Genomic DNA, 14,362 nt, shown 5'->3' with positions numbered 1-14,362 from the left:
CATGCTCTCAGGGTCGATGACACAAAATCAAATAATAGCCTCTCCCGAGAGAGACTTTACAATCTGCTTTTGAGACAGCCAGAGACTAACACATCAGCTTTTACCTCCCTTAGACAAAGCCACTTTTTCATGCCACATCTAGCCCTCCTACATTCTTCTCAGTGAGACTCATGTTCCTTTCCTAAGAGATGTAGATCCTCCTTGCCTGGCAAGCAATAAACTGAGCTCTGATTCTGGATTCCCTAGGTGCCCATTGTATCTGCTGCCACTTGCAGAACAAGAATGATCTATAACCATAGGAGAATAAATATGCATATTTCTATTGGATGCAAACACTATTCTTTCTTCCTTGAACACTACTGCAATAAAATACAGTTGGTCTCTTGGAGTAATTACTGCAGTACTGCAGGGGCTGTCTTGAACCCATCTACTTCTCTCCCCATGTCTGAGCCTTTGTCTACACATTAGGACTGTTGGAGGATACGTGTTCGTGTCTCCTTTGTGATAACATACCCGCCATTCTACTCGGAAGAGATCTTTTATGGAAAAAGAATGGTCTGATTACACGTACTTGAAGGATTATTCTTGGAAATTCCAGAGGAACTGCTAGAAAGTCAGTTTCACAATCATGTAATTGCTACATTTGACTTTTCTGAACTTTCTCAACAAAGACTCTTGACACTGTAGATCCCTTATTCTTATTTTATCTGACCATTTATGGGAATAAACACTCTTGTAATGTAGGGTAAGTGGATCCTTAAAGATTCAAGTGGGTCCTTCCAAACCATTGCTCAGACTACTTCCCTGGAGCTAGAAGATTTTCAGAGAATAAAGCCAATTATAACCTACTAGCTAGAACAATTCCTTGTACAACTACCTGTAACCCATATTGCTTGTCAAGAAGCCTAAAGGAAAGGCATATTTTTTTATTAAAGACTGAAGGGTTATTAATATGAATGTCATTCCTGGGTTTCCGGTTGCACCAAATCCTAACACTATTCTATCTACAGTTCCATTTGAATGCAAGCACTCTATAGTGTAGACCTCTGTTCTCCCTTCTTTAGTATCCAGTACATAGAAGCTCAACATTTATGTGACTTTTTTGGGAATAATTAACAACATGCTTGGCCAGAATGCCTCAAAGATTCATAGAGGCACCTTCATACCCCTCCCAGTATTTAAATAGCTATTTAAAAGACAATATTCTCAAGAGGTTTGATTCTCATTCAATATGTGCATTTTCACCTGGTCTAGAAAGCCCCTAAGAAGACCAGGAACAGAAGATCATGAGGCTGCAAAGGAAAAATTTCCATTCTGACAGAAGGTGGTACATTATTTGGAGCATGACCTCTCTCTTAAAGTATGGACCCTAGCTAAGGAGAGTATTAAATTGATTTAGCAATTCCCCAAGACCAAAAATTAAATTGACTGTTTTTAAGTTAAATGGTTGACTTTTTAGGATTTATGGGATTGTTTAGACAATAGATTCCTAATTTTTCTAGTAAAATAAAAATCTCAACAAAGCAAGGGCAAATGTGTTGGCAGATCATTGTGCAAAAAGGTGGTCCTTTTGTGGTTGTCTATAGAAATAATTTAGAATATGAAAGATCAATAAGCACATCTGCACAATTCATTTTGGACACAGAAAATTCAGCCTCAGCCTTAGAAAACAAACATCGCCAAAAATTGGGATCCTCTGTCCACTTCAATGGGCTCTGGCACACCAACTATGACGTGCCCCAAAGTCTGAGCTGGCCTTTGACAAAAAACCACAGGTCCCATGATAGATGAGATAAGATAATCTCTGAATAAGAGTTGGTGGGAAAATTTCTCCTCTGTAGCTGGGGATGTGGCTGGCTCCTGCCAGAAATCCTGCTATCATATTCCAGGAACACTGTGCAGTGGGACATGGGTCTAAATTGTACTCCAGAAGACCTTTCAAACACAAATGGGCTGTGCCCAAACCACCCAGTTCAGAATAGGTTCTTGTAATTGTCTGTAAATTCTTTAGATGGATTTGAGCCTTCTTATACAGAATGGCCACTGCCATAAATGTGACTAAGAAATCATACATTATAACTTTCCCACCTGGGGAATACCAGTCATACATAGAAGAGTTATAAAGAATCTTACAGTGTGTTAACCTTTTGATCAAAAATTTCACAATCCACAATGCTTGGGAAACGTAGAATGTAAAAATAGTATTATTGATGTTAAATTGGCCAGGCTCTCTGAGGCTCTTGGAGTTCTTTGGTGAAGAGTTTTACCTTTAATTCTAATGGCTATCAGCTCAGGTTAGCTCCCTCTGGAATTCACAGACTAGTCACGTTAGCAAATAATAACTGAAAGATCCATGTGATTACAAGTCTTTCATCAATCTGAATCAAGCTTGCTTCATGCACACATACTAAACATTGTCAAGAACCAGCTCATCTATAAGTTCAAGAAAGCTTCCCTAAACACTCACCCTCAGAAGCCCTCCCTCCTTTCAACCTTAACAATGAGTACTCTGAAAAAAAAAATAGGACTTGTTTTCTCCCTTGAAGGCGATACCATATAGCGCACGTTTTCCAAATGTCCTTGTGCTGGACTTTGCATTTAAATGCCTGTGGAAGGTAGGCTGCTGCCCTGCATCAGCTGCCCAGACCTCTCCGTGGACTCAGTTTGAACTGTTTGGAGGATGACTGCACAGGTCCTCGGGTTTACTAATCCACTCCTTATTGTGCATCAGTCACAGTTACGCCTGAGAGCACGTGCCTCTCTTGGTAGGCCACCAGATAATTTTCAGGTTGCAGGTCACTTTTATTTTCCTTCAAAAGAGTCTATCTATCACTCAGACATGCCCTAGAGATTTGTAAAAATCTCTCCAGTCATTTTTATATTTTATAGTAACAGAGATTCAACTTCATTTATATAGATTTTCCTATTGTATCTACCTTACCCAATATAACATAGATGGGGGGGCATTGTATAAATAAATGTGTTCTGAATAAATAAAACTGTTATAACACCCAAATGTTAAAGCAAGTGCTAAAGGGGCATTATGAATCAGTTTTTTGTAAAGAACTGTTTGTTCCCAAGTAGATGGGCCTACTTGAAAGGAAGCAAAAGAAAGGAAAGTCAAAATGGGAAGCAACAGAGCGAAATGGAAAGGATTATGGAATATGGATTTAGAGCAGGGTTTCTCAACCTTTTGTTAAAATTATTGCTGCTTAAAAAGAACCACTGGGATAAATTAATTTTAAATCAAATTGATTTATTAAATATGACTTAAATTAGATTTAATTTTTCCCTGACGAGAAAAATTAAATACTAAGTAGTAAGATTCTGTAGGGTAGAGTTGAACTTTGGAGGACCACAAACCTTTGTTGCATTTATGTCTTTTTCAACCCCCAAGAACCAATTTTCATCACTTTGGGGGCAACATCACCCTTGTTCACAGTGTGTAATTTAGATCTCAACTGAAATATTAATTCTGCCACTGCCGTGTGACCTTAGGAAGTTACTTAACTGTTCTAATGCTCAGTTCTTCCTTCTGTAAAATGAGCATCTTAAACAGTACCTCCCCAAAGGATTGCTAAAAGGTTTAAATGTAGTACTGCACGTAATTCACTTGCTGTGATTGGAACTCAAGGAAGAACCACTGAATGGACGCTTTTGCAGCTACTGCTGTTACTACTGTTATCATGTTTCTTATTGGGGAAGCTTAGACGGGAGGAAATGACTCAGCAAAGTAACTGAGTGAGAACACAACACAAACATGCAGAGGAGTCCTTAACTGGGGGTGATAGAACACCTGAATCAAACCACCACTGGGTTCACTGTCAACTTGAGAGCATCTCTATGAGAAGGTTGCTGTGTAGCCAGACTGACCAATCAGAATCTGCACAGACTGTTCACAGTGTTCAGATGGTGGAGTGAAGTGTGAGGCTTTCTGCTGTTCCACTGCCGGAAGAGCTAGGACAGCCATGGCCTGACAGCTATGACCGCCCAGGACACAGTTACAACTGTCACCTATAAACTAGAAATGGCACCAAAATGCTACTCCTGCAGAGGAAGGAGAGAGCAATTCTAGACCCTCTTAGCCACCACTCGTAAAAAATGGTAAGAGAGATTATTTATAAACTTCCTCCTCCCATGTAGAGAAAAAAGTAATTCTACTCAATTTCTATTTTAAAATGGAAAAATACTCACCAAAGGAAACATCGCCAAAGTGCAGAGCAGGAACATTAAAATGGAAGGTAGGTCCAATGACACAGCCTCTGTGAGAACGAATACAAGTGCAGGGAGTGGAGAGGGAATCCAGTGAATTCGGGGTAACAATCAGGAACTGGGGAGAGGGTAAGTACTGAAAACCATAATTTGGCATTCAATCAATTACAGAATCTAGGACTTAAAGAAACCATGAGATCATGGTCTATCACAGTGGTTCTTAAAATTCTTTTTCAAGACTTAAACTATTGAGTTTTAGCAAATGATGCTCAGTTCTTCCTTCTGTAAAATGAGCATCTTAAACTTATCACCATATTCCTACCAATGAATTAAGCAGAGCAGACACATCACCAAACTAATGGCACACAATCTTAATGTGGATGAGACACATATCACGAAAAGTTCTTAACTCAGGTGAGAAAAAAAAATTCTAAGTCTAATCATAAAATAAATATCAAAGAAAATCAATGATACCAGCATTCCGTGTCCCACACTTTGATGAAATTGTTTCATTCCAGTGCCTACCACCAACTAGTTGTGATGCTGGCCAGTCACTTTACTTCTGTAGGCTTCAGTTTCTTTTCCTCATGCATAAAAGGGAGGATTGAAACAGAGGACTTTAAAGGCCCTTTACTCTAAATGTTGATCTATTTCTCCCTCTGTGCCAGGTTTCATGATCTTGGAGTGATACTCTAGCTTAAAATAAATAACAGAGAGATTCTATGCTTCTAGCTGATTCAGATGCAGCAGATAGCATAACGGTCCCCAAAATGTCCATGTGCTACTCCCCAGAATCAGTGTATATGTTAGGTTTCATGGCAAAGGAGAATTAAGGTAGCAGAAGGAATTCAGGTTGCTAATTGACTGGTCTTAAAATATGGAGAGGATCCTAGATTATCCAGGTGGGTTCAACATAATCACAAGGGTCTTTAAAAATAGAAGCGGGAGGCAGACGAGGAGGTCAGATGATGCAATCGGCGAAGGACTCAACCAGCCGTTGCCGGCTTTGAAGATGGAGAAGAGGGAACATAAGCCAAAGAATGTGGGCAGCTTCAAGAAGCTGAAAAAGGGTAAGAAATGGACTCTCCCCTAGAACCTCCACAAAGAAACACAGCCCTGCCAACACTTTGATTTTAGCCCGGTACTTAGGATCTATAGAGCTGTAAAATAATAAATTTGTATTCTTTTAGGCTACTAAGTTTGTGGTAATTTGTTACAGCAGCAATAGAAAACCAATACATCAGGTAATTGTTTATTCTTGTTTTTCTCCATGATCCATGTTCCTAAAATCTCTAGACCAAAGATAAGAACTTAAATAATTCCCCATCTATGCGCCAAAGCTTTTTAAAGTTATAGACACACAGGTACCAGAAAACACACTAAGCAGGACTCTCCTAACTCATCCAGCTCCAGGTGTTGCTGGTGGAGGTGTGTCACACCATGCTGAACGCACTGGCGCCCTGGAGATTCTTCCTGTGGCTATAGATCTAACCACAACGAAGCGAGGGGCTGCTGCGAGCCTGGGAGGAGCCATCACAGCAAAGACTCAATGCAGCAAGTTTCAATTCTAAAAGCCCGTCTCAGAACTGTCTATTCTAGTTCATGCTAATGATCCAAAGTGGTTTCAAAAGAAGTGGCTAGTACTCAGCAAAGAATTAGGATCTAGTTGAGAGTGGAAGTCAAACAAGCCTACGGGTTGGCTATGGGACTTGTAAAAGAAATTTTGGGGGGTCCAAAGTAACAAATAGATCAAAAGTGTCTGAAATGCACAAAAGGCTAACAAAAGTAAGAAAGAAACTCACAAAATTGCACAAAGCAGTCATTTAATCACGCAGAAGTGAAAAGAACCAGAGTTAAATCACATTTCTTCAAAGGCACATATAACTAAGGGAATTGTGGCTGAACACCATCTGGATTTAGAAATGGTCACATTCATTCTAATAGGGATTCTGAATATTGGGATAGTCTCTGCCAAGACTGTGCCCTCAATCAAGGCAGTGGTCTGTTAAAATCATAATTCTAAAGACTAAGAGATGGAATAATTGAATTATTATAATATGAAATTATATATTATATTACATTATATATATATATATATACCCTTTTTTTTTTTGATGAGGAAGAGTGGCCCTGAGCTAACTAACATCTGTTGCCTATCTTCCTCTTTTTGCTTGAGGAAGATTGTCACTGAGCTAACATCTGTGCCAGTCTTTCTCTATTTTTTTTTTTTTTTTTTTGTATGTGGGAAGCTGCCACAAAATGGCTTGATGAGTGGTGTGTAGGTCTGTGCCCAAGATCCAAACCCATGAACCCAGGGCCACCGAAGCAGAGTATACAAACTTAACCACCAGGTCGGCCCCTATATTATATTATATGTTTACTGAGATTTACAAATATTTTCTCCCATTCTGTAGGTTGTCTTTTTACTTTCTTGATAGTGTCCTTTGAAGTACAAAATTTTAAAATTTTGATGAAGTCTAATTTATTCATTTTTTCTTTGACTGCTTGTATGTAGGCATCACATTTTAAAAACCATTGCCTAATCCAAGGTCATATGTATGTATACCTATGTTTTCTTTCAACAGTTTTATAGTTTTAGTTATAACATTTGGGTCTTTGATCCATTTTATGTTAATTTTGTATATGGTGTGAGGTAGGTGTCCAACTTCGTTCTTTGCATGTGGATACCCAGTTGCTCTAGCATCTTTTGTTGAAAAAACTATCCTTTCTCCCACTGCATTGTCTTAACATCCTTGATAAAAATAAATTGACCACAAATGGATGAATTTATTTTTGGAGTCTCAATTCTATACCATTGATTTATATGTCTATCTTTATGCCAGTACAACACAATCTTGATAACTGTATCTATGTAGAAAGTTTTGAAATAGGAAATGTTAGTTCTCCAACTTTGTTCTTATTTTTCAAAATTGTTTTGGCTATTCTGGGTTTCTTGCATTTCCATATGAATTTTAGGATCACTTTGCCAATTACTGCAAAACAGGCAGCAGGGATTTTGATAGGGATCATGTTGACTCTATACACCATTTTGGGAAATATTTCCATCTTAAGTTAATACTAAGTCGTCCAATCCATGAACACAGACGTCTTTTCATCTATTTAGGTCTTCTTTTAAATTCCTTTCAACAATGTTTTGTAGTTTCCAAAGTACAAGTCTTGCACCTTTTTTTGTCAAATTAATTCCCCAGTATATTATTCTTTTTGAACCTATTGTAAATGGAATTTTCTTAATTTCATTTTTGAATTTTCATTGCTACTGTCTAGAAATACAGTTGATTTTTTGTATACTGATCCTATATCCTGCAATTTTTCTGAACTCAGTTATTAGCTCTACAGTTTTTTTGTGAGTTCCTTAGGATTTTCTATATACAAAATCATGTCATTTACAAAGAAAGAGAGTTTTACTTTTTCCTTTCCAGTCTGGATGTCTTTTATTTCTTATTCTTGTCTAATTGCCTCGGATAGAACCTCCAGTACAACATCAAAAGGAAGTGGCAATGACGGACACCTTTGTCTTGTTCCTGACCTCAGTGGGAAAGCAGTCTATCTTCTACCACTGAGTATAATGTTAGGTGTGGGTTTTTCATAGATTCCCTTTATTATATCGAGGGAGTTCCTTTCCATTCTTGGTTTATTGAGCTTTCTTTTTTTTAATCATGAAAGGGTGTTTAATTTTGGTGAATGCTTTTTCTATGTTATTGAGTTGATCATGTGGTTTGGGTTCTTTATTCTATTAATATGTCGTATAACATGATTGATTTTCATATGTTGAGCCAACTTTTCATTCTTGAGATACATCCCACTTGGTCATGGTGTATAATCCTTTTTATATGCTGCTGGTTTGATTTGGCTTGCTAGTATTTTGTCAAGGATTTTTAATCTATATTCATAAAAGTTATTGGTCTTTAGTTTCCTTCTCTTTTTTTCCAATTTTTATTTATTTATTTATTATTGCAGTAACAGTGGATTATAACATTATATAACTTTCAGGTGCACATTGTAATATACTTCGAATTCTGGGTAGATTACATCATGTTCACCGTCCAAAGACTAATTACAATCTATCACCAAACATGTATGCCTAATCACCCCTTTCATCCTCCTCTCTCCCCCCTTCCCCTTTGGTAACCACTAATCTAATCTTTGTTGCTATGTGTTTGTTTGTCGCTTTTATCTTATACTTATGAGTGAGATCATACGGTATTTGACTTTCTCCCTCTGACTTATTTCACTTAGCATAATACCCTCAAGGTCCATCCATGTTGTCACAGATGGCCGGATTTCATCATTTCTTATGGCTGAGTAGTATTCCATTGTGTATATATACCACATATTTATCCGTTCGTCCCTTGATGGGCACCTCAGTTGCTTCCAAGTCTTAGCTATTGGGGATAGTGCTGTGATGAACATAGGGGTGCATGTATCTTTATGCATTTGTGTTTTTAAGTTCTTTGGATAAATACCCAGCACTGGAATAGCTGGATCATATAGCAGACCTATTCTTAATTTTCTGAGGAAACTCCATACTGTTTTCCACAGTGGCTGCATCAGTTTGCACTCCCACCAGCAGTGTATGAGGGTTCCCTTCTCTCCACATCCTCTCCAACACTTGTTGTTTCCTGTCTTGTTAATTATAGCCATTCTGAACGGAGTGAGGTGATACCACATTGTAGTTTTGATTTGCATTTCCCTGATAGTTAATGATGTTGAACATCTTTTCATGTGCCTGTTGGCCATCCATATATTTTCTTTGGAGAAACCTCTGTTCAGATCTTTTGCCCATTTTTCAATTGAGTTGTTGGTTTTTTTGTTGTTGAGATGTATGAGCTCTTTGTATATTTCAGATATTAACCCCTTATCTGATATATGGTTTGCAAATATCTTCTCCCAATTGGTAGATTGTCTTTTCGTTTTGTTGATGGTTTCCTTTGCTGCGCAGAACCTTTTAAGTTTGATGTAGTCCCATTTGTTTATTTTTCTACTGTTTCCCTTGCCCAGTCAGACATGGTATTTGAAAAAAATGTTGCTGAGACTGATGTCAAAGAGTGTACTGCTTATGTTTTCTTCTAGAAGTTTCATGGTTTCAGGTCTTACATTCAAGTCTCTAATCCATTTTGAGTTGATTTTTGTGCATGGTGTAAGATAATGGTCTACTTTCATTCTTTTGCATGTGGTTGTCCAGTTTTCCCAACACCATTTATCGAAGAGACTCTCCTTTCTCCCTTGTATGCTCTTGGCTCCCTTGTTGAAAATTAGCTGTCCATAGATGTGTGAGTTTATTTCTGGGCTGTAAGTTCTGTTCCATTGATGTGTCTGTTTTTGTGCCAGTACCATGCTGTTTTGGTTGCTATAGCTTCGTAGTATATTTTGAAATTGGGGAGTGTGATGCCCCCAGTTTTGTTCTTTTTCCTCAGGATTCCTTTGGCTACTCAGGGTCTTTTGTTGTTCCATATAAATTTTAGGATTCTTGGTTCTATTTCTGTGAAAAATGTTGTTGGAACTTTGATCAGGATTGCATTGAATCTGTAGATTGCTTTAGGAAGTACGGACATTTTAACTATGTTAATTCTTCCAATCAAAGAGCATGGAATATCTTTCTATTTCTTTGTGCCTTCTTCAATTTCTTTCAACAATGTTCTACAGTTTTTGGTGTACAGCTCTTTCACCTCTTTGGTGAAGTTTATTCCGAGGTATTTTATTCTTTTTGTTGCAGTTGTAAATGGGATTGTATTCTTAATTTCTCTTTCTGCTACTTCATTGTTAGTGTATAGAAACAACTGATTTTTCTATGTTGATTTTGTATCCTGCGACTTGACTGTATTCATTTATTATTTCTAAAAGTTTTTTAGTGGATTCTTTAGGGTTTTCTCTATATAAAATGATGTCGTCTGCAAATAGTGACAGTTTCACTTCTTCTTTTCCACTTTGGATTCATTTTATTCCTTTTTCTTGCCTGATTGCTCTGACTAGGACTTCCAATACTATGTTAAAAAAGTGTGGTGAAAGTGGGCATCCTTGTCTGGTTCCTGTTCTTAGAGGGATAGCTTTCAGTTTTTCTCCATTGAGAATGATATAGGCTGTGGGTTTGTCATATATGACTTTTACTATGTTGAGGTATTTTCCTTCTATACCCATTTTACTTAGAGTTTTTATCATAAATGGATACATTTTATCATAAATGTATCTTGTAAAATGCTTTCTCTGCATCTATTGAGATGATCATGTGATTTTTATTCTTCATTTTGTTAATGTAGTGTATCACATTGACTGATTTGTGGATGTTGAACCATCCCTGCATCCCTGGAATAAATCCCACTTGATGTATGATCTTTTTAATGTATTGTTGTATTCAATTTGCTAGTATTTTGTTCAGGATATTTGCATCGATGTTCATCAGTGATATTGGCCTGTAATTTTCTTTTTTTGTGTTGTCCTTGTCTGGTTTTGGTATCGGGATGATCGTTTTGGCTTCGTAGAATGAGTGAGGAAGCCTCTCCTCCTCTTCAATTTTTTGGAAGAGTTTGAGAAGGATAGGTATTAAGTTTTCTTTGAATGTTTGGTAGAATTCACCAGGGAAGCCATCTGGTCCTGGACTTTTATTTTTTGGGAGGTTTTTGATTACTGTTTCGATCTCCTTACTGGTGATTGGTTTATTAAAATTCTCTACTTCTTCTCAATTCAGTTTTCGAAGGTTGTATGATTCTAAGAATTTATCCATTTCTTCTAGATTATCCAATTTGTTGGAGTATAGTTTTTCATAGTATTCTTTTATGATCTTTTGTATTTCTGAGGTGTCTGTTGTAATTTCTCCTCTTTCATTTATGATTTTGTTTATTTGAGCCTTCTCTCTTTTTTTCTCGGTGAGTCTAACTAAAAGTTTGTCAATTTTGTTTATCTTTTCAAAGAATCAGCTCTTGTTCTCGCTGACTTTTCCTATTGTTTTTTTAGTCTCTATTTCATTTATTTCTGCTCTGACTTTTTATTATGTCCTTCCTTGTGTTGATTTTGGCCTTTGTTTGTTCTTCTTATTCCAGTTCCTTTAGGTGTTTATTGGGATTAGATTGTTTATTGGGATTTTTCTTGTTTGTTGAGGTAGGCCTGAATTGTTATAAACTTTCCTCTAAGAACCGCTTTTGCTGTATTCCTTAGATTTTGGCATGTTGTATTTTCATTTTCATTTGTCTCTAGGTATTTTTTTACTTCTCCTTTGATTTCTTCATTGACCCAATTGTTGTTTGGTAGCATTTTGTTTAATCTCTGCAGTTTTATGGCTTTTCCGACTTTCTTCCTGTAGTTGATTTCTAGTTTCATACCTTTGTGCTCAGAAAAGATGCTTGGTATTATTTCGATCTTCTTAAATTTATTGAGACTTGTTTTGTGGCCTAATATATGATCAATCCTGGAGAATGTTCCATGTGCATTTAAAAAGAATGCATATTCTTTGGTTTTTGGATGAAATGTTCTCTGTATATCTACTAAGTGCATCTGGTCTAATGTGTCATTTAAGGCCAATGTTTCCTTATTGATATTCTGTCTGGATGATCTATCCATTGGTGTAAGTGGAGTGTTAAAGTCTCCTATTATTATTGTGTTACTGTCTATTTCTCCTTTTATGTCTGTTAATTGCTTTATATATTTAGGTGCTCCTATGCTGGGTGCATAGATAGTTACAAGTGTTATATCTTGTTGGATTGTTCCCTTTATTGTTATGTAGTGTCCTTGTTTGTCTCTTGTTACAGTTTTTGTTTTAAAGTCTATTTTGTCTGATATAAGTATTGCTACTCCAGCTTTCTTTTCTTTGCCATTTGCATGGAGTATCTTTTTCCATCCTTTCACTTTCAGTTTGTGAGTCTGTTTAGTTCTGAAGTGTGTCTCTTGTATGCAGCATATATATGGGTCTTGTTTTTTCATCCAATCAGCATCCTATGCCTTTTGATTGGAGCATTTAGTCCATTGACATTTAAAGTAGCTATTGATAAATATATATTTATTGCCATTTTGTTACTTTTTTAGTACTTTGAGTATTTCCCCCTTTTTTCTCTGTCACTCTCACTAAAGGTTTGTCAATTTATTGATCTTTTCAAAGAACCATCTTTTGGTTTCATTTATTTTCTCCATTGTTTTTCTTTTTTATTTCATTAATTTCCACTTTAATCTTTATTATTTCCTTCCTGTGCTTGCTTTCAATTTAGTTGGCTCTTCTTTTTCAAGTTTCTTAAGGTAGAAATTTAGGTTATTGGTTTGAAAACTTTCTTCTCTTTAAATATAGGCACTTAGATCTATCAATTTCCCACTAGATCTCATAAGTTGTGGTATATTGTTTTGTTTTCATATGATCTCAAAGTATTCCTAAATTTCTGTTGTGGCTTCTCCTTTACCCATTGGTAATTTAGGAGTGTGTTTAATTTTCATCATTTTTATGACTCCCCCAAATTTCTTTCTATTTTTGATTTTTAATTTCATTTCTTTTTGGTTTAAGAACATACTCTGTATAATCCAAATCATTAAGATTATCAAGACTTGTTTTATGGCTTAACACATCATTTATCCTGGAAAATTTTCCAAGTGAACTTGTTAGGTGAAGTGTTCCATAGTTGTCTGTCACGTCTAGTTGGTTTATAGTGTTGTTTAACTCTTCTATTTCCTTTATGATCTTCCGCCGTTATTCTATCCACTATTGAAAGTGGGGTATTGACATCTCCAACTATTATTGTTCAATTACCTATTTCTCCCTTTAGTTCTCTCAGTTTATGCTTCATGTGTTTTGGGGCTCTGCTGTTAGGTGTATCTATGTTTATAATTGTTATATCTTGATAGATTGACCTCTTTTATTATTGTAAAATATCCTTCTTCATCTCAAGTAATAATTTTTGTTTTAAAGTCTATTTGGTCTATCAGTATAACTACTCCAGCTTTCTTTTGGTTACTGTTTGCTTGACCTATCTTTTCCCCATACTTTGAGTTTCAATCTATTCATACTTTCAGATCTAAAGTGTGTTTCTTTTTTTTTTTTTTCCTAAAGATTGGCACCTAGGCTAACAACTGTTGCCAATCTTCCTTTTTTTTTAATTTTTTAAATTTTTTTTAAGGATTGGCACCTGGGCTAACAACTGTTGCCAATCTTTTTTTCTTTCTGCTTTATTTCCCAACCCCCCCCCCCCCCCCCCCGGTACATTGTTGTATATCTTAGTTGCAGGTCTTTCTAGTTGTGGGATGTGGGACGCCGCCTTAACATGGCCTGACGAGCGGTGCCATGTCCGCGCCCAGGATCCGAACCCTGGGCCGCCGCAGCGGAGCATGCAAACTTAACCACTCGACCACAGAGCCAGCCCCTAAAGTGTGTTTCTTGTAGACAGCATACAGTTGGATCATGTTTTGTGTGTTTTTTAAAATCCATTCTGCTAATTATGCCTTTTAATTGATAATATATTTACATTTAATGTAATTATTGATGAGGTAGGATTCATGTCTTCCATTCTACTCTTTGTTTTCTTTATGTCTTAATGTCTTTTTTGTTCCTCTATTCCTCCATTATTGCCTTCCTTTGTGTTAAGTGGATATTTTCTAGTGTAGAATTTTAACTCCCTTGAAGTTTCTTTTAATTTATTTTTTAGTTAGCTTAGGGAATAGTTTAGGAAATGGGCAATCACATCCTAATAAATAATCAATTATTATTTGGATAAATAATTCACAGAGTCAAAGCTTAGGACAGTAGGATTCCTGCAACACTAATGTCTAACAAACCCAAATTCACCAGTCACTACACCTAACCTTGTGGGGAGGCTATGCTTCATAAGAGTTTACTAGGTGAATACCCAAAATACATATTTATTCTTAAATAGAGTAGCAATGTGTGCTTGCTGATAATTAGATGCAGTATTAATTATTAGTCTGAACTTAAAATGTGGAATGGCCAAATGAAATTGGGATGGGCTTTCTTATTCAACTTGAAGGACAGTTAGCCTGTCTTGGCCAGCATTTTGCTTTTTCTTCATCTACATGAAAAGTAAAATTATGATCCTTTAACATCCTATACTTTCTTACTACAGATAGGGCCATTATTCTTTTCATCTTAAATTTTTATAAGAGCAGAGATGTAAGGTTTTATCTTTCCCACTTTTGTATGGAG

At 36.5% G+C, this 14,362-nt stretch overlaps 1 protein-coding gene across 6 annotated transcripts in view; it reads right to left on the bottom strand.

Annotated features, from left to right (window-relative positions):
- The window catches only part of HYDIN (HYDIN axonemal central pair apparatus protein), a 335,558-nt gene that overhangs the window by 199,380 nt on the left and 121,816 nt on the right, over positions 1 to 14,362 (bottom strand). For all 6 annotated transcript variants that reach the window (XR_011537986.1, XM_070612302.1, XM_070612303.1 and 3 more), the window contains exon 13: positions 4,195 to 4,262. Coding sequence is in view for 5 of the 6 variants with exons in the window: in XM_070612302.1 (XP_070468403.1) it covers positions 4,195 to 4,262 (68 nt within the window). In the remaining variant the exon portion in view is untranslated. The remainder of the gene's footprint in view (positions 1 to 4,194; positions 4,263 to 14,362) is intronic.

Source organism: Equus przewalskii, chromosome 3 (genome assembly GCF_037783145.1).
Source record: "Equus przewalskii isolate Varuska chromosome 3, EquPr2, whole genome shotgun sequence".
NCBI lineage: Eukaryota > Metazoa > Chordata > Mammalia > Perissodactyla > Equidae > Equus > Equus przewalskii.
This window is presented reverse-complemented; position numbering and strand designations above follow the sequence as displayed.